The sequence below is a fragment of the Uranotaenia lowii genome, chromosome 2, assembly GCF_029784155.1.
Source record: "Uranotaenia lowii strain MFRU-FL chromosome 2, ASM2978415v1, whole genome shotgun sequence".
NCBI lineage: Eukaryota > Metazoa > Arthropoda > Insecta > Diptera > Culicidae > Uranotaenia > Uranotaenia lowii.
The window spans coordinates 313,082,859-313,110,030 of record NC_073692.1 but is presented as its reverse complement, the minus strand read 5'-3'; the positions used below and the strand labels follow the sequence as shown (position 1 = coordinate 313,110,030).

The window sequence follows — 27,172 nt, the reverse complement described above, 5'->3', positions numbered from 1 at the left end:
AGTCACATCTCAATAAAAGGTAATGACATAGCTGACGCGTTGGCAAAGGCTGGCACAAGCTCTACGGACATTTACAAAAATGGCTTATTTCTGAAAGATGCACTAAATATCTTTCGTCAAGAAAAAATTAGAACTACAAAAACATGGTACACAGATTATACTAAAAGGGATGGAGAACCGGGAAAATTCTTCCAAGCTATCCAAAACAGCTTTGAAGAGTCGCCATGGTACACAAGAAAGAAACTCACTAACTGGGAAATAAGAACCATGAATCGAATCATGGCAGGACACAGTTTTTGCAAATATTGGTTAGCGAAATGGAAAATTGTGAGCGATCCTAACTGTGAAATATGCAAAATACCGGAAACAACTGAACACGTCATACTCTTTTGCAACCGTTTCAACGTGATAAGAGCGAACTATTCCTTCGGGAGAAAGTTTACAACACTCATCGAATTATGTAAAACTCAAGATCTAAAAATTTATAAGGAAGTCACCAGCTTCCTCAAGGAAATAAAAGCGGAGTTATAACCCGTCCGACCGCGTGACGGAAAACTCAATCAGAAATGCTGGGTATATGGTCACCGCTACCGGCCCCATGAACCAGTTGATGGCTCAAAAGAGAAATCAACGATAGAACAAGAAGAAGAAGAAGAAAATGTGGTAGCTGGATGCAGCTTGACAGACGACAACCCAGAATGTAAGAGGCGCACCGACAAAAACAATCGTCCAAACGTTGGGTCTTGAAAAGCCTCTAAAATATCGGCTGAATTTGGTAAGTTTATATTTGTTCTACATACATATACTTTAATCAGAAGTTCGATAAATTTTCTATGTTCTTTCGATGAAAACCAATGCGATACTTTTTTTAAAGCTGAATTTTCGGAAAATAAAAAAACAGTGTTACATTTTTCATTTAAGCTTTATTAATTTAACAATTATTTTTACTGTTTCAGTTATTTATTTATTTGCTAGAGACTCACTCATTTATTCCCAACTTTTATTTTTACTTCGGAAACTAAATTGTTTAACGATGCACTATGATTTTGAAAAAAAAATTAACCGAGTATTTTAAGAATTTGTTTTAGAATCAATTTAAGCCAGATCAACTTTGGTTAACCGATGATTTGTGTTGTGTATTTCAGTATCAACAAAGCTTATGTTCTAGCCTTTTAACTATGGGTTCCAGTCCGCTGTTTATGACACAATATGTATTTGGTAAGATTTTTAACAAACGCACAATACTGAACCTTGATGTTGGTGTTACTAGATTTACACAATACTGCACAGCGTACAATAGCTTTAACAATACAGTTTTTTGTACGCATTTTAAACGCCATCCTAAGCATTAAAGTTATATTTTTATTTATTTCAAATATTGTACGCGATTCGTAGTTTTGTACGTTTTCAAACAATGAATCATGTTGGAATAACATGAACAAGATCCACACTGCTCAACTCTGCTTAAAAAGATATTAACGTTAAAGATCTCAAATCGTGCCGTGCCATTTGGAATGGCGTTTAATAGCTTGGGTGTTCATTTCATTCTATCCTATCATCCCTATCTAACAGTGGGACTTAGTTCAAACTGCCCGTCTCGGTAGACGTGTTTGTAGTATCAACGCTCAAAACAGAAAATCGTTACTTATAAAGTTAACAGTATGTAATCGTTTTTAAATAGTTCGTGAACTAATATGTATAAGAAAACTCGGTGAAAAGATGCTTTTGTAATTGGATTCATGTTCGTTTTTTCCCTAATAAAGCATTAAAAGATACAATTAGTGACTGCATGATGATTGTTGCCGGCGTTCAACAATCTTTAAATGGTTAGGAATTATCGGCTGTCTCTCAGTTGGCGTAAACGGCGCATTCCGACGATTTTCATCAATCTGTAATAGAAAAAAATCATTGTGTTGTCATTGAGTCTAAAGCCAGAAAACGGACTAGCCAAGAAGACGAATGAGGTAATCAATCGGAAGTTTATAAATATTCAAAAATGGGTCGAAAAACTTAAAGAGGATGTGACAGACAACACAATAAATAAGTCAAATTACCACTTCAGCATCAGATAATTGGGAAGGAAGAGGCAGGACCAATACCAACACTAGTCGAAATCGGAAAAATTGTGCAGGAGTCGCGAAATAATGGAGCACGTGGAGTTGATAAAATACTGCTCAGAGCTGAAGTAACAACATTGATACAGAACGTGTACAAATTGAACAAAGTTCCGGAAGAATGGATGGAAACTGCTCAAGTCTCGATTCCGAAAATCAGTCACCCAAAAAATGTTGACGATTAATAGCTGTGCTCAATAGCCTACAAAATGTATGCGAAGATATTGGCAAACCGTCTCAAGGAAAAAAAATCCCCGACTATCAGCTGGCGTTTCGAGAAAAAAGAAGTGCAGCTGATCACATATTCGTTCTGAGAAGAATTCTGGACGAAAGATGGCAGAAAGGATGTCATACAATTCTTTCTTCGGTCGACCTGAAACAAGCATTTGACAGGCTGGACACTAGCAAGGCTGATATTATTCCTAAAGATCTGGGTGTCCCGGAAGCGCTCATAAGGAGGATAAAAATATCATGCCTATTGGAAAGAACATCATTCCAATGGAACGGGAAACAAACGGAGTCGTCAATCAAAAAACAAAGGGGTAAAACAAGGATGCCCCCTAAGCCCGATGATTTTTATAATCACGCTGCTCAACTTGCGCAGGCGAGCGAGATAAAACTGCCCTATATTCTCGGATTTGCCGACGACCTCTTATTCCTCTGCAAAGAAGAAGATGAAGTATTTAGAAACACTTCTGGCATCAATTGGTTTGGAGATAAACTTCAAAAAGTCTAAAGTTCTTATAAGAGATCCCTTCAAAACAAACAACATCCAACCGGAAAGAATCAAGAAATTCGAGAAATATGAGCTCCCAGTAGCAACTATAATACGCTACCTGGTAGGATACATTACTGCTAGTCTCACAAGAGGAGCAACAACATCTGAAGGGATCCAGAAAGCATACAAGGCCTTTTATCAACTTTGCAGTTTTATTCAAGAGCATCAGCTAGATGGGAAAACTACGAAAAGACTATCATAGCCTATCAACACCCACTGTATCATTCGCACTAAAAGTCCCAACATTAACGAAACGTAGCCGAAACGCGCTAAGGGACTCGGAAAAAGATATTCTGTTTAACCTTAAAAACCTTTCCAGTGAAGAAAAGGGTAACGAGAATGAAAAAGAAGGGAACGGAGTGTCAGAAAACCCTCATTTCGCCCCGAACTGGCTGGGTATATACGACTATATGGCAACAAAATTCGCGTAGCGAGTATTAATTATATGGGATACATAATCCAAAGCAACAACAGCGGCATTCTTAAGCAAGCACTCACCTATGACATCCCAAAAAACAAGAAAATAGGAAGATCGGCCTACACCTGGATCATCTGCATCAGACAAGACATAGAGCGATCAGGTATATATCTGAATGTCTGGCAAGATTTGGCCATGGGCCGATCGAAAATACAAGAAAAAAAACAGATACTATGAAGGAAAGGAGTCGGAATATGAAGAAAGCAGCGATTCTGAACAAGAAAGCGAGGGAAGTTCATTGCTACCATCGGAGTTCTTGGGATTTGATAGCGACGAACTGGAGTTCTGTGGATTCGACGAGGTGGAACAAAATGAGTAAGACAAATCAAACATTCCTCTTTATAACCATCGAACATCTATATCGCACAGCAACACCCTCTATCACGACTAATCCATAAGATCCTCAATCAGGAAAGAAAATGTAGGTAAGTGAACTGACGGTTGGGTAACTCGAAGCTCAAGTAGGGCCCAATTGTCCCAGTCCGTCGAGCACTATCTTAACGCTTCCTCCAACTAGTGCTTCAGAACTCTACACAGCAAAAAATTTCTAAAAGTACACGGAATCTAAAACACGAGTGATCTATTTTTTCTTGAGTGTAATTACAAAAAGATGTAATTTGAAACTTCTTTCGATGTAATATTAGTCTATTTTCCAAAATTGAATAGAAATAAACTGTTTTGATTTAATTTTACACTGCATCATGCAAAAATCAACCGAGCAACGAAATTTATATCACAAATAGTGTAAAATTATATCTGTTTGATTTAAAATTGAATGCAAATATTTAAATTGTGCCTTTTTATATTTCAAGTTAGTTTGTGCGTCGGACACATCGTTGTCGTTGTCGCTATCTTACTCTAAGCTATTCTGCTCTCATGTAAATTTCCTCTTTTGTCCCCCGATCTGCTTTTCTTTTCCGGTCAGCCAGGTAGTTAGCTCATAAACCCATGTGTTATCAAATGTTTGTAGCTCTCAAAACTCATTTGATTCAGTTTTTTTCACCACTTATTACTCAATCTTCAAAAATTTATCAATTATTGTCAAGAAAAATAGTGTTTGATACTACATGTTGGAGCACCAAAATTGTTGACGACTGCATAACCAGTGCCTAGTAGATCCTTGGAACCGTCTGTTGCTATAATAGAACTTTCTGAGTATTTTTCCTCTAGCAAAGTGTCTATTAAAGCAGCGGTAGAAGCTTCTTGTGATCGTAAGTCCATCACCGAAAGATCTATAGAAAGCACTGTTTTCCGTACATCCGGTTTGTACAAAAAACAGGGCAGTTGTTCCAGCGTGTTTTGCAGAGCAAAAAAATCGTTGACGTGGTGGAGAGCTCGTTGCAAACCGGTGGTGAAGGATCTTGTTTCCAAATTTGGATTTACAAACTGCTGGTGCCATGTGTTCAAACATGCTCTTCTGTTAACGAACCGCAGCGCCGAGGAATCTCTTCTTATGCTTAGAGGACATAAACCAGCTAAGACATCTAGCGATCCTGTATGAGTAGTTTTGGTTGACCCTAAACATACACGGATACATGCCCACTGAATTCTGTCCAGCATTAGACCATCCTTATAATTCAGTTGTGTCATAAATATTGAACCATACTCAATGATCGACCGAATACATGCTTTATATATGTGTATCATTGTTGAAGGGTGGGCTCCCCAACTCTCTTCCACAATGAGTGTCTACACGGCGGAACTGCTTGCTATCAGGAAGGCAGTTTCTATCATCTCTGATCTGCCAGCAGGTAAATATGTGATTATCACTGATAGTATGAGTTGTCTTTCTAGCCTTCAAAACAACAAAATGAGTCCATCGAACCCCGTTGCATGGTACGATATTAAAAAGATGACTACAATGGCTCAACAACAAGGTTCTGAAATCCATTTTCTTTGGGTACCATCACATCGAGGAATCCAGATGAATGAATGGGCTGATCAAGAAGCAAAACTGGCTTGCAGACATGGTTTGCCGGACGATTACACGTTCACTGTGCATGATGTCTCCTTCCCAACTGTTCAACACGCTAGACAACGGTGGCAAAGTGCATGGAACGCTGGAGCCAAAGGCCGTTTCTGCCATAGTATCCTTACCAGCGTTACAAGTCATCCATGGTTCCATCAACTGCAACTCGATAGGAGAGAAATAGTTATTTTGTCAAAACTCATACCCGAGCAGACTTTGATGCCTCAATCGATAGCAAATAGCAACCAAATTGAGCTATCAATGCCAAAATGATAGCATAATTTAGTATCGCATTTTTCTCGATGGCAAAATAAGGTTTCATTGAAGCATCAATATGTCGAAATTCGATGCCAAATCAATACCTAAATAAGTCGTTGAGACCAAAATGAAAGCACTATTTGGTTTTGTTTTTTCCAGGATAGCATAACAAGGCATCATTAAGGTTACATTCATTACGATAAAGCAAGAGTGTGAGATCAAAATGATAGCATGATTTGGTATTCAATTCAATTTTCTGTTACTAAAAATTCAAATATTTTTTGGTGTTTAAAATTCAATCGAACTAAAAAAAACAACAAATTCTTACGTAACATTTTATAAGGGCGAATTTAGCAGGTAGCTCGAAACAAGAAAAACGCGTTTGAAATTTCTGTACATCTATTCAAATCCTATTTAAAAAATCAACCACTGTTTGTTGAAGAAAATCATGGAATGTGCATCATATTCACTTATTGTTCGTTGGTTATCGAGAACTTTAACTTGTTTCACCAAATTTTAGACATTTTCGTCCTTTTATGTTTTCGATTCCAGTTACGCCTGCAAGTTTCACCCAATTGATCGGTCGTCCTTGTTTTGGTTTTGAATTTTCGCCCTTTGGTCCTTTACGAAAAAACTAATTAGGCCGGTTTTTACACACGGTCAACTAAGTTACGCCTATTGGCCCCACACGAATAGAAAAATTAACCCCATTTTGAATAGGCGGAACTTCGCGTTCCAACGAAAAATGCATCAACTAAGAAGTTTCGGTTTACAGAATTATAAAGTTTCAATTTTTATTTTAAGTATTAAGTGATTTTAAGATGAATCCGCGTTTATTAGGAAGAGGACAACCGCCTTCATACGGAATTATCGTTAACTCGATTTGTTTACATTTGGCAGTTTCGCCCTTTTGAAATGTTTCGCTAGTATTTATTCGTTACCGGCATATAGTGCGCGCATTTTGGATGTTGATTTTTCGATTTATGCTAAAATAGACATCATTAAGGTATCTGCTCTATGAGCAAAATCTTGTATAATTTGACTCGAATTAAGGTGGTGGAAAAAACAGAATAATTCTAATTTTCAATTTAGTAAATTCAACTCAAAATTAAGTTATGCTGAGGCATCAAGATTTGTCAAAACTTAATTCAACTGTTTGTCCTATAGGTATACACAAAACCATATTATTATGTTCAATTTTTAATCAGTGTTGTTGTTGAGTAAAATTTTTTAACCGTGTTTTGTTATTGTTTTGATTTGGAATCTTGGAAGAGTTTTCTGCGCGCGTTCAAGTGAATCGGAAAAAGTAGCTGTTCTCCTTTCTTTTAGCCACAACGGTCTAGAACGAAAAATTGGAAAAGGTAATAAACAAATGAATTGCAATGAAATCTATAAAAATATTTTCATTTCTTCACAGACGACAAGACTAATCGGCGCCAAGCGGTTTTAAAAATGAAGTTGCAGGAAAGCATGAAAAAGCAGTGTTGTTATGTGTCTGTGTTCGGATTCTCTAGTGTCAGCGTTAAATTAAACAAAGGACCGCCACCAATGAATCAGTTGAACGTTTATCTCGGCTCACATCCAACGACTTATCAACTGTATTCCAATCGGAAATATGACTCGAAGTTCCAGAGCCACCTGTCAATTTCCTGCCGGATCTTCCGAACAGTCATTATGAGGCGGAAAGCTGCATCAAATTTCCCAAGGTAAATGTTCTGTTCATTGAAAAAAAAAATATCAAAATATGGAGCTAGGACAAGTATTTCCAAGTCGCCATTCACCGTCCAATATAACGTTCAATATTGGTATTGATAACGCTGGCGATTCTCTTTTTAAAAAATATGCTAAAAAATATCACCTAATCTCGGAAGATGGCCGGAAAACAAAAAAAAAGTATTTAGGGCTGCATTGTATAACATTAGTGTTGGGTCCTAATAACCAGATGCGATAATAATATTGCCAAGTGCGCTCTACCGGGCTTCGAATAATCCAAAATATAGTTTTGATTATTGTCCTAAGGAAATTACAAAATAAAGGATAGCGTCTTGCGCGATAATTTTGAAGTTAAGTGGACGGTAAAAAGGCAGTGCAACACCAAAAATGTTATCCATTTTTATAAGTGCACGTATTTCCTAGTTCATAAAATTTTCAATTAAAGATAGTTTTGCAAGATGTTGTATTGAGTGAAGAACAAAAATTTATTGATTTTTTTTATGAAGAATTATATCAGTTCCGCAATTACTGAAAAGGGGCGGTAGGTGGTGACTTGATGGTACACCGACAAGACATAATTTTGATACGTAATGTAAATGTCTAAGCTCAGCAAAATGTTTCAAATTGTATATTTTAAAATACTCTTGATATTTATTCGGATCAGCACTATTGAAATACTTTTTAAGAACTAAAATTCAACTGGTTTCATTTCAGCATCCAAAGAGGACCATCTAAGAAGCGGAAACCGAACGACAGTACTTGCTGATCTACTTTTGTTCGGCGATCAAAGGCCGTACGAATAATTTTCCCCCAAAAATATTTCGAGTAAATACCACATTAGTTTGAGAAGAAGAGCTTAAGAACATGGCTGAATCCCATATCATTTAGCATTGAAAGGATTGTCTTTCTTTGAGAGGTGTTGGAATTATTACTTTACACATACATTTTACTCGGTGGAGGAAGAAAGCGCTCGAGTATAGTGATGGCAAAAGATCTTCATTGGAGCTCTATTTACGAAGAAGAATCCCTCATGCTGTAGGATGTTACTGTAGCATCAAAATTTGTTACATATTACTGATGTTTAACTTGATAACTATTGAATGAAAAAAGAAAAGTTTTTATTGAATTCAACTTAATTTTAGGATACTTTCTAACTGATTGACTTTAAAGATTAGATAATTAATTAAAAAAACTATACAAAATCCTTTTAAGTCATGCATTATAATTTAAAAAATATCATGAAAACTCTTAATATTAGTCTAAGATAGGAAACATCGAATTGTTATTCTTTAACATTTAAATCTTGACTGAATTTCTCACTTGCTTTTAAACGCCTGAATGTATATGCAGCTGCGTAATCCAATATTTTCACCTTTCGGTCTCAAGATTGTTAAACTCTTAGTGAGCATTTTTATATCGCTTTCAGTTGTATAAAATGGAAAATATGTATGAAATTTGTTAAGTATTTTTTGTTTCCAATGTTTTAAGTGCGATGAAACATTGAATGAATTTTAATTTGATGATGAATTAATCTAAAGCTATATAGAAATTGTTCATCAAATAATTTTAAGGGACATTTTAGTTGAAAAATAATATGAGATTTTTTTTAATATTTAAAAAAAAACAAGTTAACAGTAAAAAAAAGGAATAAAAGCATAGCTATTTAAAAAAAAATCGAGTAAATCATTCAATGAAAAAATATTTTTCTTATTGTGACCGACTTTGAAATATGATTTTAATTTTGAAATTTACTTAGATAAAAGAAATTCGCCATAAATTACGTTTTCTCTTCAGGGTTTAATTTAAATTTGGACTACTTAGCACTAATTTGGAAACATTCATGCTGCATGATAGTTTTATTTTTTTTTTTTTGCGATTTCTAGTGGACTTATTTTCTTCAACAATAGTGATAGCTTTTCATATGTCATATAATTCTACCGGTATTTTAATTAAAATTGATGAAGATTAATATGAATTGTAAAGCCCGTGGTTTGTCAATTGTTGTACTTTTACATAACGTTATTTGTAATGTAAAGTTGCGTCATAAGTCTAGTTCCAATTATTTTCATTTTTTTAAATTAAATTTAAAAAATGACAGCATAATAACTAAAAAACTATTTTATCCTTTGATTTTTAAAACAGTAATTTTAACTCCCCTGTCTTATAAAATGTGTTACATTCAGATTGAAGGAAAAGTTATGATAATCGTCAGGCATGTTTTAAAAAATAATGGCATTATAAAAGATTCACATCGGATTATGGTCTTGATTCGAAGATGAAGTAGGCATTTGGGTTGGTATAAATTGTGGTGTTTAGTTGGTGGGAATAGGGATGAAGATTTGAGTTCACATTAGACGCCTGTCAAATTATACCTTGTATAATATTTTCCACCATTTCATAATGATGAGCTGAAGGTTCTAAAATCGCCTTAATTTATGCAACCATATGTGCATCCGATATTAATAACACATTGCGATGTTAATTTTTGGAGTTATGTTTAAGAAAACGATATTCAAAATTCAGGTATAGTTTTTGATTGGAAGATAGCTCAGTGATGACAAATTTTGCTTTCAATAAAAGCTTGTTTATACCTCGTTTAGGCATCGTTTCAATAAAATATTTGAAAGCTCAACGATGCCAAATTTTGGCAGTATATTATACCTTAAAGTGGCATCAGTATGCCCTCAAAATTTGTTTGGAAACGTTGGCTAAACAAGGCATCATTAAGGTTTCAGTGAAACCTACACTTGGCATAATCGAGGTATCCATATATGAAAAGTGAGACCCAAATTTTGGCATTGTACCACCTTTATTCGGGCAAAATGATACCTCATTTTACTTTCAAGGCATGATAGCAAAATTAGGTATAATTTTGCCATTAAAGTCTGCTCGGGATAAGCAACCATTCACGGTTACCTGCACATTTGTTTAGGAATAGGATAATCCCCAGTGATGTTTGCAACTGTGGCGCGATAAACGCAGACCCTGATCACTTCCTGTTTGCTTGTTCGAACTTCAGTGCAAAAAGAAATGCTTTGTGGAGGATTCTTGTGAACAAAGGCGTTGTTCCTGATACACAAATTTTGTTGAAGAAACGTGATATTGAAATTTTTAAAACAGTAGCAAAATTTTTCGTAGAATGTAAAATAGATTTGTAATTTTCTCTGCTTCCAATACCCACTTGGCCAGCTATGTAACAGAGGTTAAGCCAAATAGATGTAGAAAAAAAATAAATAAAAAAAAAAATAGTGTTTTGACTTTTGATCAAAATAATGTTTCTGTCAAGGATCTTCGCTAATCGGACGTTTTCGTTAGTCGGACGCACCCTTCGGCCCCATTAGGGTGTATTTATGTAATCAATGTTTCTCCTTCTATTACTATTATCCATTTAAATTTAATTTTAAGAAACACCGCTGGTGAACTGGCAACACAACACAGACTTCCGACTATCTACCCGAGCAGACTTTTATGGCAAAATTATACCTAATTTTGCTATCATGCCTTGAATGTAAAATGAGGTATCATTTTGCCCGAATAAAGGTGGTACAATGCCAAAATTTGGGTCTCAATTTTCATATACCGAGACCAAAGTTATACCAACTGTAGGTTTCATTGAAACCTTGATGATACCTCGATTGACCAGCGTCTCAAAACTCATTTTGAGAGCATAATGATACCACTTTTTGGTTTCGTTTACATCCTAAATTAGGCATCGGTGTGCTTTCAAAATTCCTTTGAAAATGCTGGCTTAACGAGGTGTCAATGAGCTTTCAATACAACAAAAATTTGGCAATGCTGTGCAATACGTGTATGAGTAATGAGAGCAATATTGGGGCATTGTTTTACCGTTATTTGAACAAAACTGGACCAAATTAAACTAACAAAGCATGATAGCAAATAAACAATTAAGCTTTTTTCTGAATTCTGAGATATTTCAAAGAACTTCTAAAATCGCCTGTACCTATGCAATCATCGAGCGTTACACTTATGCAAAATTTCTCATTTACAAAATCGCCTTCAGTTATGCAGCTTTTCTAACATTAACAATACGAAAACTTAGCGTCTGATTTGCAGTAGTCTCGGTTTATTTATATTTGACATTGTTTTAAGGTTCACAAATCATTTTAGTTTTGAATGAACTTTTTGGTTTTCTTCATATACAATTTTAAAAACACTTTTCTTCCTCAAAATCATTGTGCAATTTTTATGAAGTAATTTAAAATATGTTTTTGAGCTTATAAACCTAATTAAAAAATCAGACAATGATTCTCATCACAATTGTAGGTGTTGCCTTTACTAAGGAGTCTAGAATTTTGAGATATGTATATTTGAGAAGGCTTCAACTCACTTAGGTATATGTAGTAGAGTTAACAAAGCACAAATGTTATTCAAACTTTTGTAAAAACCATTCTGCAGAAATGTTTGCATAAACAAATGTCAAGAAAATATTCACACTTTTTCGTTACACATTGTATACAGTGTCAGAATAGATTACCTACGTCTTAAAAACTTTCAAGTTTTTTTCATAAGACAAAAAGCATAAGGTTGAAAATTTCCTTACATTAACTACGTTTGTTTATCTCAGTATTTGAAATAAATGGGCAAGCAATTTGAAATCAATGGTAATTTAACTATTTAGAATGTGACACTCGTAATAAATTGAAAAAAATTACTTACTTTTTACAAGTCCTTCAATTTAATCATCTAAACACACCTCAATATAGAATGATTGCTAACTATAAGGCTGAATCAACCTAATGTCAAGAACTGATTTAACTGAAGAGAATTCATCTTCAAAATACATTATTTGGATCACAGAAATAACAATTTTAAAAAATTCCAGTTGTTTTTAACTTATGCTTAATTTGTAGTAGCTATAAACGTACAATACCAATTAAATATATTTAGATAGTCCTTGGACAATGTTTCGAACAGTTCATCAGCCTCCTCGGTGGGTTTGACCCGCAGTAGAACTCGGGTTGGAGGTGATTTTGATTCTGGCACCGGTAGACAAACCGAAATCAAAAGATTCTTAACTATCTGCTGTAGCGGGATGCCTTCATTGAAAATTATATTCGGCAAGATGCTGCCGAGGTTGATATTCCTCTTGATGTGAAGCCTCGGTCAAAGTACGTGCCCTCAGTTTGATGAACAGCTTTCAAAGTTTTGAGTAGATACTGTCTTTTCCTCAACCGGTGAGAATTCCGTCTTTGGAAGTTTATTTTGATCGCCATCGCCATCGTTTTCCTCTTTGTCTTTGGCGGATGAAGTGTTGCCTGGTGGCTTTGCAACATTAGCAAATAGAAATGCGGTACTGGTTGATGCAACACAGTAGTATCTATCAAGAACGATATTACATATTGAAAATCGATAAAAATAGTAAACTTAGTCAAAAAATAAGATAAAAAAAAACTCTGTTTATCCTACCTGGTTTCCCTTTACAGCTTATTGACGGTATGAGTTTCGGAGATTCCAGTTAAAAACTTGGTTTCGAGACGCTTCTTTCCTGGAAGATATTGTGCCAAGAAGTCATCTAATCATTCGAAAGGAGATTGCTGAAAATACCAATTCGTTGGTTACTAGACTTCTTTGAACAAAATGTCTGGACGAATTTTCTTTTTGAGAAACACTTTACGACCAAACTAACTTCGTTGAAATGCTGCTGGTCAGTGGTCAGTGATAAAATACTACTGAGATTTTTTCGCTGGCACTTTAACTTATAGAACAGGATCTCAAATTGGCGACGACAAACCACGATGTACTGGGATGTTTCCAACAACATTTACGTGAAACAGGTCACAAATGTTACCTAAAACAGAATTCACTTATTATACTGACGCTTGTCCCGGTTATTGTTTCTACCATCACTGGTACTTACCAAATCCCAATCAGCCAATTTAAAGCTGGAACAACAATTTTTTTCTTCCAGCCACCGGTAAAAATAGTGAAAGTTTGTTTGTTTACATTCGTCTCCGTTTCGTGCACGCGCGTGTTCGCCGCTTGGATCAGTAGAATTGACTATATGCCTATATGTTTTGGTTTAACGAGAATCATGATGTTTTTCAAATTGTTAATTGTGTCGACAATTCATCTTCTAAAAGTATAGACCGTTCATTGTAAACAATGTGAAGAAAATTTGCTCATGAGGGTTTTGAAAAATGATCAATTGATTTCAGGTATTGCATTTTGGGTCAGGGGTCGGCAAAAGGGGTCATCCATATCAACTGTTTATTGTTTTTGCGATATGGGCGTTATTATACATCAGATTTAGGTGAGAATTTGCACATAGGGGTTTTGAATGACGAGCAATCAATTCCGGGTGTTAAAAGCGGAGTCAGGGGTCGTCCAAAGGGGTCGTCCATATTAACTGTTCGCTGTTCTGGCTATATTGACGTTATTGTGCATCGGATTCAGATGAAAATTGGTACACGAGAGTTTTGAAGGACGGGCAATCGATTGTAGGTATCGATTGTAGGTAGGCAAAAGGGGTCGTCCATATTACTTTTCAATATTTTTGTGATATTGGCGTAATTATACATCGGATTGAGATGTAAATTTGCACATAGGAGTAATTTAGGACGAACAATTGATTCTAATTATCCAAGTCTTGGTCAGGGGTCGGCCAAAGGGGTCATCCATACTAAATATTCACTGTGTTTCCAATTTTGACGTTTTTATACATCGGATTGGAATGAAAATTTGCACACGGGAGTTTTCAGGGACGGGAAATAGATTTCAGATATCAGAGACTGTAAAAGAGGCCACCAAAAGCGGATTTTTGGCAAAAATTGCGTTTTTATGCAACGATCGAGTCGAAATTTATACACGGGGGTTGGGACGGTTAATTGATTCCTGATTTCAAATTAGTAGCAGACGACAGAAAAAGCGATCGTCCAATATTTTTGCAATTATTGCTAAACAATGCGTCCAGAAATGCAACTTGAAAATGCTTGGCAACTGTTCATGGCATATTCCAAATTGTAAGCGAAACGGAGTTCGTACGGGATCAGCTAGTTTATTCTAAATTTTTTGAATCTCAAAGCTTATTCTCATATTTCATGTTGAAAATGACCATTTTGTTTCGTTATCAACATGGATACATTTGTGTTTTCACGCATAAAATTCACAAGTGTCAATTAGCTGTCAAGTTTTGATTTTTGTTTGTTGAGCTTGAAATTAAATCTGATAATTGATAACGTTGAATCGCGATTTTAAAAAACATCAATCATTTAATGATGTTAAACAAATGTATTTTCAGAGACACCTATTTCATAATCTCGAGACCGAAATGATGCTCTGATTCAATAGAATTATGAAAACATCCTGAATAAAATTTTGTTTCTTTTTGAATAAAATTTGTAGCGCCCTCATAAAAGAGATGTTAAAGTTGCAGCAAAGTTCAATGCCAAATATGTTTTTAAAGTTCATTTTTCTTCTTTACTCATACATAAATTAATTTTACCGTAGTTTTGCTATTGTTGCCATTCGGCTGTTTAAAAAAAAAAATTAAATGATGCCTAATTTTAATGTTTAATTTTTTATTACCAAATTATACTACGGGAAAATGTGATTTCATCTTGTTGGTAGTTGGCTTGTAACAAATTGTTTGAAAATCACTTAATTTAAGAGTATTTTACTGTTTACTTTTACAAGTAAACGATACCTTAATGATGTTTAATTTTGCTATCAGATAAATTTCCATGCCGAACCTCACTGATGCCTAGTTTTGCTATCAGATTATAATTAGCATCAAATTATGCTTGCAGTTTGCTTTTGTTAGCTAATTTTTGACCCCGCATGCTATGAAATGTAAAATATTGAAAATCGTGCCTTCGCCCTTCTTTTGTTATCGTGAAAAATTCGATAGCAAATCTTGATATCAGGTTGCTGTTGATATCTTATTTTGGTCTTATTATGCTATCGTTTTGGGCGCCGATAACAAACAAATTTGCTGTTAGTGATCAGTTCGATTTAGTTTTGAGTACCTTTCAACAAATCTGATTATTCATCACAGAAAATTGGATACCAAATCATGCTATCATTTTGATCTCACTTTTCTTCTCTATCGTAATAAATGAAACCTTAATGATGCCTTGTTTTGTTATCTTGTAAAAACAAAACCAAATAGTGCTTTCATTTTGGTCTCAAAGCCTTATTCAGGTATAGGCTTGGCATCACTTTTCTACATATTGAAGCTACAATGAAACCTAATTTTGCTATCGGGGAAAATTTAATATTAAATTATGGTATCATTTTGGCATTGATAGCTCATTTTGGTTACTGTTTGCTATCGATTCGGGCATCAAAGTCTGCTCGGGTAGTACTTCACTTTTCTTTGTCGGTAATCCGGACTTCCGTAGTATGATAGCGCCAGCACTAAATTTTACTTCGGAAGTCCGGACTTCCGACTTCCGAAAGACATCCGACAAGGAAAAGTGAAGTACTAGATTGTAGGAAATCTGTGTTTTGTTGCCAGTTCACCAGGGACGTTTTTAAAAAATTTATTTAAATTCATAATAAAAGTTTTTGCTGGCGCGTTAATATTCGATTATTTAACTGTGAACAGCTCAGTACTGACTGTGTGCCCTAAATTAATCAAGAATTTGCCAAAACCCCAAATCCTTAATTCCCTGTTTACGTCACTTTTTAAAATTATTAAACATTTAAAGGGCGAACACGAAATTATTGCGACACATTCAACAGGGCATAACTTTTTTATCACTGAGTAAAATCAACCAAATTTTGCACACTTTCTCATTGATGTGTATTGTTTACATGCTGTCAAACTCGAAGTCGTTTTTCGATTCAACGAAAATGGAGGTGAACAAACGCAAGTCGAGAAAACAAATTCTTTCCAAACACCTGGAATATTCTGACCTGTCGCACCGGCAGTTGGGAAAAATATTAAACATTCACCATTCAACTGTCTCCAGAGTGTTGAAGCGGTTCCAGGAGCAGTTGACGTTGAACCACGGCAAAGGAGCTGGAAGAAAACCGGGACCGGAGAACAAAAAGACGGAGGAAAAGGTGAAGCGGATGATTAAAGCAAATTTCAACGTCTCAAGCCGTGATTTGGCTAAAAAGATCAGCATGTCGCAGAGCGACGTCCGGAATGCAAAGAAGAGAGCTGGACTACATACATACAAGGTAGAGAACTTCCCAAATCGCGATGAGCGGCAACAATCGATGCCTTAAACTCGGACACGGAAGCTCTACGAGAAGATGCTGACAAAATATGGCTGCTGTGTGATGGACGACGAAACGTATATAAAAGCCGACTTTAAGCAAACTCCGGGGTTGGAGTTTTTTACCGGCAAGAGCAAGTTCGATGTGGACAACAAATTTAAGAAGAAAATGTCGAAGTTCGCTTCCAAATACCTCGTTTGGCAGGCCAGGGAGTGAGCCTTTCGTGACAAAGGAGGGAGCCTTTCGAGAAACTGGTACCGGATAACACTGCAAAGACTTTGATGGAGTACATCAAGGGAAAATGCGTTCAATTTTGCACTCAAGGCTCCATCGACTAATTTTTCTTTTGATTTTTGAAGTAAATGTATGTTTAATACTACCATGAAATTTTGGTTTGATTCTAAACATGATAAGAAAACTAGCTGATTTTACCCGGCCTTGCTCGGGTTCACATAAAATATATATCAAAATGAGTCAATAGACTATTCGAAATTTTGGGAGCTTTGTATTTATCATTATAAGAAATTTGGCCATGTTAGCTTTGGTTAGTCTTTTTAAGGTTTTTTTTCGAGGTTTGTATTTATAGAAATTTTAAATCATTTCCCTTTAATGGTTGGCTTTTCATTTTATAACAAAAAAAACTTTAAACCCATCATTTTTAGGAATCTTGAATTGATTTAGCCTTTTTTTCTATCATCAAATGTTAATGATGTGTTTTTTTCCATGTGTTATTTTCCCGAGCAGACTTTTATGGCAAATTTATACCTAATTTTGCTATCATGCCTTGATAATAAAATTTGGTATCATTTTGCCCGAATAAAGGTGGTACAATGCCAAAATTTGGGTCTCACTTTTCATATACCGATAGCACAATCATACCAGCTGTAGGTTTCACTGAAACCTTAATGATACCTCGTTTAGCCAACGTTTCAGAACCAGTTCCGAGGGCATAATGATGCCACTTTTAGGTATAATCGACAGCCAAATTTTGGTATCATCCTACCCTCAAAACTGCACGGAAAAAGTAGGCTAAACGAGGTATCATTAGGCTTTCAATAATATTAAAACTAGTCGTATCTGTGCTATTCTTATATGAAATTTTAGGACCAAATTTTGTTATTGCTCCACTTTTATTCAAATGAAATAATGCTAAATTTTGCTAACAAGGCATGATAGCAAAATTTTGTATAATTTAACCTGTTTGTTCTCGAATGACCAATATTTTTAGGACCGTAATCAAATCTGAAAAAGTTGGCATTTGATTTGCATTTCAAATATTCTATATTACCTAAAATATAAAAGCTTTTTGAATTTTCATGCTTCTGAACGCCTAAATTTTTGTTTAACATGAAGATTTTATTACAAAAAAGTTGTTTTGGTTTGTTTAGGAAATAGAAAAATACAAAATTTAAGTGCAGAACCTGAATTCGAAACCTAACCAAATTTTGTGCCTGAATAAATCATCACGTTATTATTGTCGATTTGCGACACAATTTTAGACTAAAACCCAATCTCATTCAACTAAACTTTAAAGAATTCATTCTACAGAATTTCGCATTAAATAAAAAACGCATTGAGAAAAGCGCCTTTAAATATATAACGCATTGATAATGCTTGAAAAAGTGAAATAAGCTATCCCACAATATTTGTTGCATACCCAAAGGCGTTTAAAATTTGCTTAATGATTGACAAAATCTGATATTGAGAGGCAACATGAAATGATACATAAACGTTTTTGAAGATCTAGGAAAATTGTAAAAAAAAATTATAATTGTAAGAAATAATTGTAAGAAATTAAATTTAGAGGGTTACTGAATCTTGAAGTATTTTTGACAGTTGCAAATACATTTCAGTGTTCTAAATTCTAATGATTTCAATAAAAATTTATTATTGTTCTAGTTTTGTTAAAAAAAGAATTTTAGAATATAAGTTGTTCGGAAAACCAGCAATTAAAGAATTAAATATGAATCCCGAAATAATAAAAGGCGAGTGAATAACTAGTAATAATGAATCAGAACACAGAAAAGATAGATTAAAAATTAAATATGTTCTGGATATGGAAACGCTTAAATTTACAGTTGAATTTCATATCTTGAAATATTTTTCAAACCTACTCAAACATATACAAGATAGGATGTTAAAGTGCATAAAACATTAGTTTCGATTCTAGTATGTTTCAATTCGCTCACTCGAAAACTTTGTTAATGTTTTTTTTAATCTCCTAAAATTTCCAAAACTCGATCAATGATGCGATGCTTTCAATATGGTCTTATAAAATTATAAGTTCTTGGCTAGTCATCAATTGCATCACCATAAATGAAGTTCTCAATTTATCGGGTCTTCTAACTATTCAAGTCATCAAAAAAATGCAACAGGTAAAAAGTAGCCCCGAAGTATGATAACGCGATGTCCGGCGCACAAAGCGATTGTTAAATGCTCGGGAAAACTGATAAAATTAAACTTACCGATAACTCCCAAATTGAATCCCCACATCTTTGATGGTTTTCCTTGAGCATTTGAAGCTTTAGAAATTTTCAGCTATCCTTTCTACTGCCTGAGCACCGTCTTGAATTCTTTGATGGTGGTTTTAATCCTCGTTCAGTTGGCCCGCTTTAGTCTTGGTTTTTCGCACCGAACGCATTCGACCATGAAACCGACTGGAAGTGCCCTGTCTACTAAGAAAATAATGAATATTTAAAGGGGCCCTGCAATAAATTTGGCACACTCAGAAATCACTCTGTTGCTGATCCGTGAGCTTCCTCTCCTGCGTGTTGTTCGATAAATTGCGTAGGATTTTGATTCCGATGTGGGTTTTCAGACTGTTGCTGTTGACAATCTGCAGGAATGAAGCCAACACCAAGCGGGTCTCCTCGTTGCTGCTCCATATTTCTTTTTGCGCTCTGTGGCTAATTCTTTGGGCAGCCAAAACTTTTGATACTAACCGGAACCGCTCTTGTTAGTAAACACTGTTTCCTAAAATAAAAATGTATTGGAATTGGAGTTTTAAGACTGGGATGAGCAAGCTGGGCCAACACTGGCCCTAGCGGTCCCATCAACAGGGACAACTTCAAAGAAGAAAAAAAAAAGATTGGGATGTTAAAAGTTAAAAACTCACCTGTGATTTGTCATATTATGCAAATAATAATATGTCACTTAAAACCATATTTTCGATTAAAAACGACGATGCAATCGAAGCAACGAAACAAACGGTACCGTATACTAGTCAGTAGGTGTGTTCAACAGAACTCAATCGAAATCAATTGAAATGGATTGACAGTTGATCAGCTGTTTTTCCAATTGACTTCAATCGATTTCTATCAGGCTGCTGAATGAACAGCCAGACACTAATACTAACGCGCTGTTTTTATTGTCATTTTCTTATTCAGCTATACTCTATGAGGTTTCGGGATTGATTTTCTTATATAAAAGAAGCAAAATCGTAATGGTCTTAAATTTTATTTTTAATTTATTTTTCGATTCCCGATGCGTCTCCGCTAGAATTGAAAAAAAACTGAGTTTATGATCGAACCCCCCAAAAAAGGAAAATGAAAAAAATTACGTATAAAGTATTTTTTAATAAAGCTCGCGTTTTAAAAATCTATAGTGAAAACCAAATAATTATTTTTTTTAGAGTCAAGTGAAAGACCAAAATTTAATGTTTAATAGACTAATAGGAATTTCGGATTCACATTGAGAACAATAGACTTCACATGTTTACTATTGATAATTTTATTTCTGAAAAATTTTGTGACTATTTTCCGGTTAGCTATCACAAAGAAACTTATTTGCTATTGTCGTTTTTTTTTCACTTCCCGGGCGGGAGCACCATATGTTTGATGACGGTTAACTTTAAGTCCGCTTAAATTGCTTCGGTGCAGCGACTACACTGAAAGATCCTATTATACTGCATCTCTGACACAGCACCGCCGACAACACATTGACCGACATCACTTTCACTGGCACAGCACCATCAACTCAGAATACCTGGCAGAGTACGATTTCACAGCAACACCGACCCAGCATGATTGGCACAGCACCACCGACACAGCATGGCTGATACAGCAGCACCGACCAGCACCGACCAACACAGCACCACCGACACCGACTTAGCACGGCACAGCACCACCGACTCAGTACATACAAGACAGAGGACACCGCACCGATGACATCACTTTCAAACTTGAAAATTAAAAAACAAACCGAATCAGCTGTTTTTTGACAGTAAACAACTGCATTTGTGTTAGTGCGATAGAAACCGATAGAATCGAATCCTGCTCTCGAGCTTGATTGATTTCGATTGGTTTCGATCGATTCCGATTGGCTTCATTGAACGTCAATTGGATTAGTTTCGATCACAACATTGGCTGAGTGAACAACAATTTACCAATCGAAATCGATTGAAACCGATTTCAATTGGCTGTTGAACGGGCTTAGTGTTCTTTCCTCCTACTCTTTATGGCCAGCTGTTTTCCAACTTGCGGGAGAGCTTCTTCAAAACAAAAACATTGTTTTCATCAAGGTGTGTATATATATAAGAGGTGTTACCGTATATCAAATTCCCGATTCAGCCATTTTGGCTCTTTAGGCTATGCAACTGCGGAACTCATGGAGTTTGTTTACCAAAAAAAAACACCAGAAAAGCTGAGCAAATAATCTTGTGTTTATAAACAAACTCATTGAAAGTCCCGCTCACTCCTCGCCTACTTACTGTGAAAGTCGGAGAACCTCATGTTTCAAAAGATCTTGGTTTTCATTTTCATTCAAGTGTGGACTGGTAACCGTGGCCATATGTCTATTTCTGTTTTTTCGATTGTAGCTTTAGCTAAAGTTAAATGTTGAATAACTAATATTAAACTGTGTCCAATTATGGAAAAACGTCTTTTGTGTAGTGGTGGTCAGGTAGAAAAATAAGAAAATATAATTAATGGGATGAATGGAGTAATTCCAGTTGATTCTTATATACCTTAGCAGATGTTTCATTACAAAAAAAAAATTTATTGTAACTATTACGAATTTCATATTTAAATCAATGGAACATACCTGATAATAAACACATATAATAAACAACTTCATAAGTTCAAGTGGTGAGAGTTTTGATTCATGACCATCACTCATTTTCCGTATAGAATTCTCAAATCACAGTAACATACATAAGTTAGAAGACAGCATAATTGATAATGTATAACAGAATTTTTTGAACTCTATGTCTTTGTATTTAAAATTAAGAACAGAAATAATTTGAATCTGTTTTTCGTATGTACACACATTTTCTTTATGAGTACCTTTGTTTTTGTTTTTTAATTATATTTCTTATTTTTTGCGGATTAGGGAAACCACTTTCCAAAAATAAAATAAAAAGTTCTACCACAACTTTTAACATCAAACATCGTAGAAGCTACTCTTTTTCAACATATCTGATATATTTTTTTTCCAGACAACAAGTATTGTCATTTCCTAACAAAAAACAAACTGAAATATAACAACAAAAAAGTGAATGTCACTTCAACTTTTCCCAAACGCAAAGAACGTTAGGTTCATGCAAACAAACAAAACATTCCTTTTTTCGTTAATGTTAAAAAAAATGTAGAACAGATTTCATTTCTTATTTAATTTTTTATTTTAAAAATTGCGAGTATCACTGAAGGCAATGTGTTTGAATCATTTTCTCCCGGTATTTTAGTTATAGCTGAAAAACTATCACTATATGAATTTATGTTCATCTTGTTTGATGAATTTTATTGATACTTTGATGAACCTGATTGTGCCCTTGAAGAAAATTGACCACTCAAAATGCTCTCATTATGTACTCATTTTTTATTCTTCAAAAATGGAATATACCTACAGTTATGCCTAGTTTTAGTATCATTGACCGCCTAACGATGCCTCGTTTGGCTAGCATTTTGAAAAAGTATTTTAAAGCACAACGATGCCAAATTTTGGTAGTAAATAATACCTAAAAGTGGTATCATTATGCCCTCATTTTACTTTTAAGTCTTGATAGCAAAATTAGGTATTATTTTGACATAAAAGTCTACTCGGAAATGCACACTATGCCGGTAACGAACAAATTTGCTATTTGTTTTAAATTCGATTTAATTTTTAAAATCTAAATAAATCTGATTTTTCATCACATAATACTGAATACCAAATCATGCTATCATTTTGATCTCACTTTTCTGCTCTATCATGATAAATGAAAGCTTAATGATGCCTCGTTTTGTTATCTGAAAAAAAAACTTAACCAAAAAGTGCGTTCATTTTGGCCTCAATGCCTTATTTAGGTATTGGTTAGGCATCATCTTTCGATATATTGATGCTTTAATGAAACCTAAATTTGCCATCGGAAGAAATGCGATACTAAATTATGCCATCATTTTGGCATTGATTGGATTTGGTAACTCTTTGCTATCGATTCAGGCATCAAAGTCTGCTAGGGTTATGATATTTCAGTTTCTCAAGCATGTAAACATATGCGAACGACTCCTTTTGAAGATCCCACTTTTCAACATGGATGATTTCCCCGTAGAATGGTATATTCGAGTTTTATTTACAGTAGAACCTCGCGGGGAGAGAACCACCTGGGATACACAAAATATATTCAAAATTTAATTCTTTGGCTTTTTTCCCATATTATTCAGGTGCATAGCTCGGTGAAGGCATGGTTTTTGTTATGCTAATTTATCGACGTTTTTCGCATATAAAGTCTTTAAACTCGCTGAAAACAACGATTTAGTTCTATAACAATATATAAAGATAATAAAACACAACTTTACATGGATTTTGTATGAAAAAGGAGGCTTGAGTTACGTGGAAGCTCGGATTACCGGAGCTCGAATAAGCGTGGTTCTACTGTACTTAGAAATTTCCAAAAAGACTTCCACTAAAATCTTGTTAAAGACTCACTCTGGCTGCCGGTTTTTAACTGTAGCTTTTCTTAGATGTTGAAAGTTCCACTTATCTCTGACACGAAATCACCCATTTTACAATGTTATGAAAAAGGTGTTTGAGTTCTGTTTCGATTTTTTCATTCTTTAACACAACTATCGCATTAATCATCGTGAACAGTGATCAATTTAAAAATCTTAAGATTTTTTTTTAATTCGCGGCTCTAAACGGTTTCTATTTTCTCAAAATTGGATGGAAGAATGACCAACAATTAGTGAGAGTTATAAATACCAAGATGAATTGTACCAAACTAAAAACTTCAGATGCAATTACTAAAAAGATTCAAGCGTTGGATTTGGTTCTAACATTTTCAGGAAAGGTACAAGGTCTCATGCCAAATTTGGGCCAGATCGGATCACACGAAAGGGTCGCTCAACGAGCCTAAAGTTTGTATGGGATTTTGAGACATTTTGTTCGGGAGGAACATGAAAATCCAGTTTTTCATGAATACCTTTTGTCCCCTTCGGCCTATTTCTGTAGATAACGGTTTTTCTTAAAGCCTAACCTATGATAAATATTTCATTCGAAGACTGCATTTCGATTCGACTTATGATAAAAAAGTTATTAAACTTAAAAAAAATGGGGTAACTTTTTTCAGGGTGTTAATGCTGCTTAAAAATGTTCAAAGCTTAATAACTTTTGTGTCTTAACTTGAATCGAAATGCAGTTTTCGGATTAAATATTTGTCATAGTTTAGGCTTCAAGAAAAACTATTTTCAAAAGAAATCGACTAAAGGGGACCAAAGTTATTCATGAAAAACTGGATTTTCATGTAGCTCCCGAACAAATTGTCCCAAAATCACATACAAACTTTAGGCTCGTTGAGCGACCCTTTCGTGTGATCCGATCTGGCCCAATTTTGGCATGAGACCTTGTACTAGGCCTAGGATTAATTTAAGCCTGCAGCGCATAGCTTTATCAAATGTCGGGTCATTTGGGGCACTCTATTGTGCACTCATACTTCCAATAAGTTTGGTAAGGGTTCAATCTGTGACATATTTAGAACAAGACTTTTCCAATTGGCAGTTACCGAGAAAAGGCCACCGGATTCGGAGGACCTGTAAAGAGCGATTTTGGTTACCGTTCTCTTGATTGGAGAAAAGGACTGAGTCTGGCTTGGATTGATGCCTCTCTTGAAGTTTCATGAAGATGCTTGCGATAGATAAAGCAGGATTTGATAGCCCAGAAATGGGTAAAGCCAAAAGATCCCGGGTTTATCCCATGGCTATCGACTCTGATCCGGTTTAAAGTCCAAACTTTAGACCATGGGAGACGATCATCTGAGCACACACAGCCTCAGGCTGCCGAGCTTGCTGAAATTCCTCAGCAGTTAGCCAGTTTCTCTGTATAAACCTACTGCCAGCTTGCGATGACCTAAGGTTTGGTTTATTGGAATTTTGGTAAGCCGATTGCGGACTCTTTGAGTGCATAGAACTTTCCAACGCTTCTATCGCGTCATGAATTTTACTGTGGGAGACTCAAAGTCAGCACGTATTATTTGACAAAACCGGCTCATTATCGGCCCTTATAGTATTTTTTCCAGGAATTAACCACATTGGCATTTTTCCCTTAGTACTACAACTGTGACTTCCAATACTCGAAGTCTTCATATACTGCTGTATTGTAGCTGGTGGTTCTAAAATTGCTTTTCGCAGGTATATCATGACGCGAAGAATTCCATAAACACAGTCTTGATTGCAATATTCGAGATACCGTCCACTCTAACTCAACCATGTGCTCAACACCTTATTGAACTCATTAATTTCTGGAGGAAGGCTGATGAGGGCTCTTGGCTATTTTCAGTATTATCATTATCCGAGAAAACTTTGAGGGTACAACCGATAGCAAACTGTGACCAAAATAACTTGCCATTTTCCAAATAAAAGTAGTACAAAACAATACCAAAATGTTGTTCTCGTAATTCATATGGCAATGGTAATTCGGCTGCTAAGCTCGTTTAGACAGCATCATGATACCAAATTTTGTTTGCTTCCAAAACCAAAAAGTGGTATCAATATGCTCTCAGTGTTAATTCTGGAAAGGTGGTTGAACGAGGTATCCTTATGCTTTGCATAACTGTGGTATCCATGTATGAAATTGTAAATTTAAATGTTGGCATTGTACCACTTTTATCCCACCAGAATGACCTCAAGACCTTTCAAAGTATGATAGCAAAATTAGGTATGATTTTGCCATAAAAGTCCGTTTGGGTTTCGAATTTATCCCTCAAATCTATACTTACAGTTTCTTCACATTCGGGTAGTAGCAGCCGATATAAAGAACCAGATTCAGCGGAAATGTTCCGACCCAGCTGAGCTGCGTTTTGTTGGCCAATGCTACCGCATACAGGTATCCACATCTTTCGCTCGTCATTCGACGATCCTCGGGCCGGACCGTTTGGTTGTATTTCTGCAATAGTGGTCAATTGAGCGCAAGAATTTGAATTGATGATTCAAATCTATGTTCAAAACTTGTCTACTTACTACTCCAGGTGTATCGGTGAAGCATTCCTGCAGGAAGTTCGTAGCTATTGGTCCTGGACAAAACATAGTGACATTCAGCTCGAATGGTTCGTTTCTGAGTGCTTCAAAATAACCCTGAAACCCAAAAATAAATATTTCAACGTCATATCCGAAGTTTGTTGACTGAGACATGAAAACTAACATGAAGAGCATGCTTGGCGCCCGTATATGTACCGGATCCTGGGGCTCCAATCAAACCGGCCGCGCTGCTCGTTACCGCTAGATGACCCTTGATGGAGTTGCGTACGAAAAAGTTCAGCGCTATCCGGGACAGATGAACCACGGCGAAAACATCCAGTTCGAAAAGTTCCCGATCAACCTTGATGTTGATGTTGTTCCATTCGGCACGCTGCGAACGACCAGCATTGTTGACCAGAACGTCCAGCGTTTTGAAGTGGTCAATGACCATATTGAAGTAGTCATTGTGATGATTGACATCCAGCATGTCCATCTGGAGTACGTACACATCGTTCGGCCCGAGAACTCCATTCGATTGAGCTGATGGGAGATCAAATCGTTAGCCATTCGTAAATTTTTCTTCATTCAAAACAAAAAAACACCACTAACCTATGCAATCTTGTTTCACTTTCAGAAGTTCCGATATGTTACGGGCTGATATGCACAGTTTTACCCCGTGTTTTGCCAAAGCAATTGCCAGCTCTCGCCCGATGCCACTGGATGCACCCGTGATCCACACGACTTTCCCTTTGAGAGAAGCTGAAACGATCAAGGTAATTTTAGAGACAACTTGTTGAAGCCCATCCCCCCAACTTGTGTTTCGCCTGAGCCCGAAACAGTTATCTTACATATCGGTTTTCCCAATTTGGACAGAATGAAAAGTTCAATGTCCGAATCCAGCACCAGCCAGAGGATGATCTGCACCAGAAAGTACAGCAGGGTACAGATCGCGACGAAGTTGAAGAAGAAAGCCATAGTGTGATAATCACGAGAATTCCGATCACAAATCACACGCCCCTACTGGTGAAATGTCACCACCATCCGATGATACCACTATGTCAGAAATTACGTGCACACCTCATGAATGTGTAGAAGAAAAGCGCAGGCAGCGCAACGCAACGACGACGACGTCTGTCTAACAATACAACGTCCCTACTGACCCAAAACGAAAAACGACACTATCAACAAAAATGTTTGCCACATTAGCAGCAGCAAGTAGCAGAAGCGGCGCGCTGGGTTCACTCTCTCCAA

At 35.8% G+C, this 27,172-nt stretch overlaps 1 protein-coding gene and 1 long non-coding RNA gene across 3 annotated transcripts; one reads left to right on the top strand and one right to left on the bottom strand.

The window, feature by feature from the left end:
- Positions 1–903: 903 nt before the first annotated feature.
- On the bottom strand, positions 904–27,172 carry LOC129748646 (dehydrogenase/reductase SDR family member 7-like). 2 transcript variants are annotated; one of them, XM_055743314.1, is made up of 6 exons: positions 26,770–27,161; positions 26,531–26,680; positions 26,106–26,461; positions 25,925–26,038; positions 25,684–25,850; positions 904–1,889 (listed from the first exon to the last, which is right to left on the bottom strand). In XM_055743314.1, the coding sequence occupies exons 1-6, from the start codon at positions 26,894–26,896 to the stop codon at positions 1,835–1,837; spliced, it is 969 nt and encodes a 322-aa protein (XP_055599289.1). In that variant the 5' UTR covers positions 26,897–27,161; the 3' UTR covers positions 904–1,834. The 2 variants fall into 2 exon arrangements, with proteins under 2 accessions (XP_055599289.1, XP_055599291.1); XM_055743316.1 differs by lacking the exon at positions 904–1,889 and adding an exon at positions 20,290–20,675 and having other exon boundaries at positions 26,770–27,172.
- LOC129748648 (uncharacterized) lies at positions 6,842–8,797 on the top strand. Its single transcript, XR_008737779.1, has 3 exons — positions 6,842–6,958; positions 7,015–7,303; positions 8,025–8,797. It is a non-coding gene; the product is annotated as an uncharacterized LOC129748648 (long non-coding RNA).